This window comes from Drosophila mojavensis, unplaced genomic scaffold, assembly GCF_018153725.1.
Source record: "Drosophila mojavensis isolate 15081-1352.22 unplaced genomic scaffold, ASM1815372v1 contig_74, whole genome shotgun sequence".
Classification (NCBI taxonomy): Eukaryota; Metazoa; Arthropoda; class Insecta; order Diptera; family Drosophilidae; genus Drosophila; species Drosophila mojavensis.
The window spans coordinates 20764395-20771229 of NW_025318899.1; the positions used below are offsets into that span (position 1 = coordinate 20764395).

A 6835-nucleotide genomic window follows, 5' to 3' on the forward strand; every position below is an offset into this window, starting at 1 on the left:
ATAACTTCCTATAGCACATGGTATTCCCGAACAATAGCATGCATTTATCACCCTTTCAAATCCTGCTATTCAAATCCTTTTTCATACCTTTTTTATGCCCAAATTGCCAACTGGGCGATTTTATTCATGAGCATTGAAACATTGTTCAACTCTGATCCCGATTGCCTTTCTCTCTATCCCTCTCTCTCTCTCCCGCACAGAGACTCTATGCATCTGTCTCTCTCTTGGTTTCTCGTTGAATTTATGGTAGAACAAGCACTACAATAGTTTAATTAACATTAACGCTGACGCCGACTACTGATGGCAATAAAAAACCATTAAAAGGAATTTATTTTAAGGACCGAACCGGCTATAAATCACATTACACGCTCCCATAAAAGCAAAAGCAACAGAAATCTGAACAGCAACTGAATGTGTGGAAAGGGGCTGAAGGGGGAGAGGGTGGAAGTGCGAGCAGAGGATGGTTGCAGAAAGCTCGAACTGTGGGGCAGGTGCCTTTGACTGCTAGGGGCGTGGCAGTGGGCGTACTCTACTTTGTCATTCCACTCATGCACGTTGTGAGTATATTGGGTTGAGTGTAGAGTACGTTTGAGTAGAGACTGTAAATATGCTCTATTACTAAATGTATGTATTTAGTACTGGTCTAAGTTTATTCTTAGTTTATATTGAAGGTAAGGATTTGAAATAAACATTTGTATGTCTGATATACATTTTATGTAAATATGTGGTAGTGCAGCTAGAGATTGAGATCCAATACCATTTGACTAGTAAGCTAACTACTATTGAGCTATGTTCAGGATAAGTTTTAATTTTTTGGAACAGCTATCTGCAAATAAATGACGTACAGATAGGTAAATCAGAGTGATAACTGCAGAAATTGTTGACTCCAGCTTTATAGCTGTAACATCCATCTACTTCATATAATCCACCCTTTGGATCATGACATAAATTCAATTTTGAAATAATTTTTTATCTATTTAAACGGGTATTTGGAAGTCGGTTGCAACCTTCCATTTTCTTTCAATTTGGTATATCCAAAAAAATCAAACATTGTAGATAGAGGGCGATAGGGAGTGAGAGAGATGGTTAGCTACCACATACATAGTAGTAAAAATTGTTTATACGCATAGTTTGTTGCCTCCTTTTATTTGGCTTTTGCGTTTTTGTTTTGTTTTATATCATCAGCGTGTTGCGTTAAAAGCGTTGGCATTAAAAATTACGAGGAAAAGTTAATGGAAATACCGTTTTGATATTGGCAGGGTAGAGCCTAGTTGCGTGCACCTCGTATGGCCTGGCTGGGCCAATAGAGTCGAGAGCTAGTAAAAGTTATAGAAAGTATTAAAAAAGTCACTTATTCAAATCATATTTTGCACATAAAACATTAACTATGCCTCGCATTCTCGCTTTTGGCCCCTTTGCTTTGTGCTCTATTCGCAAACGTTTTGATTAGAGCATAAGCAGTTTATAATATCAGAATTCAGTTGAAATAATACGCTTTCTATTCGCATAAGAAAACAACATTTGTTTTTATGTTTATCCACGTCTCTCTCTCTTTCTCACTCTCTCTGCCTCACTCTGTCTTTGTCGGTGTCTCCCTGTCTGGAGAGACAAGTGGAGTGTATTGAAGCATCCTTTCGGCGGATATATATGAAACAATACAACCATTAAATTGACTGGCTAAAAGGAAACACATTGATTTGCCATTTTGAGCTCAAATTCATGGCAATAAAATCAGCGCAAAGTTTGCTTGTCTGCTTCTTCTTCTTCTTCCTCTTTTTTAATGCCACTTTCAATATTTGTTTTAAGCAGAGGGGAGACGGACGGTTGGTCCTCCCCCCTGCACCGCCACTGTTAGTTGTGGTTGCTCGGTCGCCTTTGCCTTGTCGCCCCCATCGCCCCGCCCCCTCCCAGCGCATGCTGTGTGAAATTGTAAAGCGCGTTGTGTAATCGAAACTTTTAACGATTTGATGCGATTCGAAATTGTGTAATATGAAGGCACTAATACTCATCCAAATGGAAATCGAGTGCTCACACACACACACACACAGAGAGAGACAGAGGCACACACATGGGTGTGCAAATAAATAGCATTGGGCATATCCTCTTATTGAGGGTCCTTCAGATACATTATACATCGCTAAAGTTGCGCTACACTCAACAGTGTAGGGCATATCAATTGATGCCATACAAAGTAGTGTTTATTTTTAAGGAAATGGAAAATCAAAGAAAATTGAAGAGCCCACAGAAGTTTTATTTTGATGGTAAATATAAGATAATATGGTATATTTAACAGAGTCTTGCCAATTTTATACAGTTTGTATGCAATTTTATTCAGGAAATATTTAGATAAGTATAAAAGCTATGGAAATTTTAGAGCTCTATTAAAACAATATGAATAGAAAATCATTTAAAAATTAAACTTAACTGAAAAACTATTTTTGAGAATAAACAAAATATGTAAATGTATATATTTTATACATATAAGTATAAATATATATATAATATAATATAAATAAATATATATAATGAGTTAATATATTGTATTATCTTTTATTCTTTTAGAAATAGAATATCAATAAATCAAAATATCTTAGAGTAATGCTGTATTCAATAAAATCTGCAAATTTAGTTGGGATATGCATTAAAAAATAAATAGCAATTATAAATAAATATCATCTAGAAATGAATTGAAATTAAAAGGAAGCAACAAAAACTTTAATCAAATGCTAAAAGTGACTTAAAAATTCGTAGTCGTCCAGCCAGTGGAATTTCGGAATTGCCTTGGAGCTGCGAAAAAACCAATCCATGTAATTCGACGACAAAGATGTGCTAATAAATTTCAACTTAATTTCCGAAATGTGCATCTAACACATAAAAAGCTGAACACAAACACGAACAGGCGCAGCCCCTCCTTCAAAAGCTGAGACAGCGACTGAGACTCCGACAGAGACTGAGAAGGAGACTGAGACTCAATCGCCAGGCAGCAAAGCAAAGCCTGTAACGGAAATGAACAAGAGCGAGCGGGATTGAAATTTGGGAAAGGGGCAGAGTTAGTGTGTGCGGGAGAGTGAGAGGAGGAGAGGGAAAGAGCTGTGTCAGATTGAGTTGCCAGGCAGCGTATTGTTCTCGAAGCGTTCCAAGCTGCCGAAGCAGGCACAGAGCAATAGAGGGACGGAGAGAGAAAGAGAGAGGGAGAGCATGGGCAGGCAAAAGCAAAGCAGGCGCAAAGTTTCAAGTATGGTTTTTGCATAAAACTTCAATTTAAATTGACATTTGAGTGGAAAGTAATTGCATGATATGCAGGGAGAGCATAAAAAAGGCAGGCACCATCGACGGGCTGTTACTTATGGCTCTTGCGAGTGGGTGGGGTAGTCGCTGGGCTGGGCTGGGCGTGTTTAATATATGAGCACTGCGTTTGCAGCTACTATTTTTAGGCATTTAATGTTATTTTCAAGCTGCCTCACTCCCACTCGCAATCCCACTCCCTCTTGTGTCTTGTGTTGTCTGCCCATCTCCTTCTTTCCAATTTGTTTTGTCCGCATCCATTCATTCATCCGTCCATCCATCCATTGCGGAAGGCTCTACGTAGCTCATTATGCGCTCGTTTATATGCCGAATTTGTTGTTGTGGTTGCGCCACCTCCTCCTCTTCGCGCTCTCTTTCTGCTGTTGTTGTTGTTGTAAAGTTTTGTGCACATTATGAGGGTCTGAGTCTGGTTTTTATTTTCGAGCACAGCGTAACTGTATGCGGGCAGTGCTCTCTTCCGCTCTCTCTCTCTCTCTCGCCCTCTCTTTGTCTTACTTGCAAATTAAATGCCAATAAATTTGCATTTTTTTGTTGTTGCCTTGCAGAGATCTCAGCAAAAGTGTCATTTAGAAGTTGTAGGTGAGAGTGGGAGAGTTGACAAACGCACACACACACACAGTCGTACACTCCAATTGGATTTCGTTGGTAAGTTTTCCAATCGAATTGACCAACTTTCAATGTTGGCAATAAACGTTGTTAATTTGTTTTCCATTTCAAGCACATTCATTTATTTATTTATTCATTTCCTGCTGTACTTCGCCCCATTGTTGGGCAATTGTTTAGAATTTTTATTGAGATTAAAAATATATGTAGCTCGCCTTTTTGTTTGCGCTGTGTGTTTTCCGATTGGGGTCTAATCAAATGTCTTATCAGACAAGCAGAAAGCCCAGACGATTGCAATTTCCGATTGTAAAAGATTAATTCAATCATTTCAACAGATGTTTGATAGACCTTGACTGAAATATGCCAATGAATAGTTGATAGATGATTTCAATTGTATTCGTGAAAAGTTTTCAGATGATGGCATTATCAAATTGATCTTATAAGGTCTTTATAGAAATAATACAAATACTATAAAGAAATATTTTATTTGATTTTCTGAAAAGTTTTCATTAGTTTTTTTCTATTAGTTGTAATCCACACTTTTTCTGTTCCTCTCTCTGTTCTCCCCCTCTAAATTGTTAATTCTCCTATAAAACTCAGATACATATTAAATATATACTTGTGTATATGTATATAAATCTATATTTATTTTTAAATTAGAAAATAATATTTGTCATTTCAGACAGTATTTTATAGCTACCCACTATTTTGTAGCTATAGTTCCAGTCCAATCTCTTTGGCTAACTATCCACATCCACAGATTCGTCCTCCACATTCGCTTGAGGCGGCTCGCTTCTTCGCCTCATCATCATCTGCTGCAGTTGGGCGACGTGGCAGGGCTCCAGTTGCTGCATGCAGCCGTAGTAGAGCACGTCCGAGATGAGCTTGCGAGCGAGCAGCTTCTGTCTAGGCGCCAGCTCCTCGAACTGAGTGAGCCAGGTGTGAGCGAGTGCCTCGGATTCGGAGAGCGTGGACAAACGCTTGCGCTGCTGCCTGTTGCAGGTGGGGGAGCGAAGCGGAGACGTGGGACAGTGGACAGTGGAACACAACTCGGCTGCAGTGGGTGAAGCAGGAAATTCATCTTTGACAGCAGAGCGACGTTTCTTACGCTGCGGATGGCAATAGTGTGTGTGTGTGTGAGAGAGAAAGAGAGAGGTATAGGTACTGAATTACCACAAGTTCAGGCGGAGTTTCAAGATCAAAATTGCTAGATTTTTGCAAGATCTGACACGAGCTGTGCTCCTCTTGGCCCTCCAAGAAGCTTAGAAGCTCAAAGTACCAGAGCGTCGATTCGAACGGCTCCTCGTCGCTGCAGTGATCGCGCTTGCGCAAATCACGACGAAAGTTTGTGCGAAACGAGTTGATCTTTTTGACCACGAGAGCGCGATCCGCGTCCGGCTCCACCTCGCGCAGCTTCTGCACCAGCTGCTCGTAGCCGGCTGATTTCAGAGCACGGCTGCTGTACTCCGGACTCTTGACCTTCCACACAGCCGGCAGCGAGCGATAGAGCTCCAGAAACTCTGTCCAGAATTGTCGATCGCGTGAGTTCATTTTTAATCCACATCCAACAACAACGCCAAAAGCTGTCCACAGCTCGAACTCGCGCGCAGCACTAAATACACAAAAGCACAAGCTTGCATGCGCAAAATGCAAAATGTGGGGAGAGCAACAACAGCAACTTGCCGGATGCCAGATGGTGCAAAAGAGAGAGAGAGAGAGAGAGAGAGAGACAGAAAGCAACAGCAAAACAACGTGAATTGATGCTCTGCAACGTTTGTTGCTTGTGCAAGCGTTTGCGCTGTGCGCTTTGTGCTGGCATTCGCGGTGCTGACACTCGCTTGTGCTAAGCAGAGAAAACAGCAAATACATATGCATGGGTATACTTGTGTGTGTGTGTGCCTAGGAAGTGATTTATGCAAAGAGAGCAAGAGAGTGTAAGAGAGCGCATAAGCACAGCAGCTGTTGTTTTGGCAGTCTGCTGATCCATTTTCTTCGCCAGCCGCAAGCACACACACACACAACTATATGCATATGTACGTGCTTGCGTGAGTATATATGCAAATATATGAAGCAAAGGCGAACGAGTAGCTATCGATACTTTTCGTGTCACAGTCAGCTGTTTTATTCTGCAACTAAAGAAGAGTAATTTAATTTGAAACTGAACAGAGACTATGCTCGCCCCGAGGATGAAAAGGTTAAATCTCAATTAAGTTGCTACAGCTCGAAGCTTCCGATTCGAGTTGCTGCTGCTGCTTCAGATGTTGCAATTACTTACTGTTTGACCCTTTGTAAAGTAATTTAAATAACTGTATTTACATGGCAAATGGCAAATATTGATGCCGCGAGGACATTTAAACATGACAGCAAACAAACAGAGCGTACAAGGACCAACAGGATGAAGACATTATGCACTTGTTTTCAATTATGTGCCTGAGAGAGAGCAAGATAGAGGGAGATAGATAGAGTGAGAAAGGAAGGCAAAAAACGAATCGAATTGAAGGAAACTAAAGCCTTTTGCAAATAGTTGTTAAAATATGTCAATAACCTTCAGCCCCGCCCACCAGCCGAATGGCCACATCAGAGCAGAAACTTGGCCTGGCCTGGACCAGACCTTTCGATGGACCCAGCCCCATCCTCGACTCCGACTCACCAACCAAGAATTGCTAACGGGACATTGGTTTGCCCAGGCTGCCAGTGGGCGGGGGAGCAGCACGGGAAGGCGAACGACGCCAAGGATGGGGCAGAGCAAGCCACAGGGATGGGAATCTCTGGGGTAACTGTATACACGACTAAGCGCAGAAAATGTTTAATTAAATTCCAGGACACATTTGGCATGTTACATTGCTTTGGTCTGTCGAACCGCACAGTCCGCACACACTTTCAGTGGGTATTCGGAATCGCCACGAACTTCCGTCCTGTTTATCCT

At 41.3% G+C, this 6835-nt stretch overlaps 1 protein-coding gene across 1 annotated transcript; it reads right to left on the reverse strand.

Annotated features, from left to right (window-relative positions):
* Positions 1-3702: 3702 nt before the first annotated feature.
* On the reverse strand, positions 3703-5542 carry LOC6583143. The gene is made up of 2 exons (XM_002008785.4): positions 5083-5542; positions 3703-5018 (listed from the first exon to the last, which is right to left on the reverse strand). Exons 1-2 carry the CDS (start codon positions 5458-5460, stop codon positions 4650-4652), a joined length of 747 nt encoding a protein of 248 aa, XP_002008821.1. The 5' UTR covers positions 5461-5542; the 3' UTR covers positions 3703-4649.
* Between the last annotated feature and the right edge of the window lie 1293 nt (positions 5543-6835).

Excerpts from the sequence above, each read along its gene's own strand:
- LOC6583143 (XM_002008785.4), bottom strand. The coding sequence starts at position 5,460 with ATGAACTCACGCGATCGACAATTCTGGACAGAGTTTCTGGAGCTCTAT. Across the intron at positions 5,019-5,082 it reads AAACTCCGCCTGAACTTGTG|CGTAAGAAACGTCGCTCTGC; the intron begins GTAATTCAGTAC and ends TGCCATCCGCAG.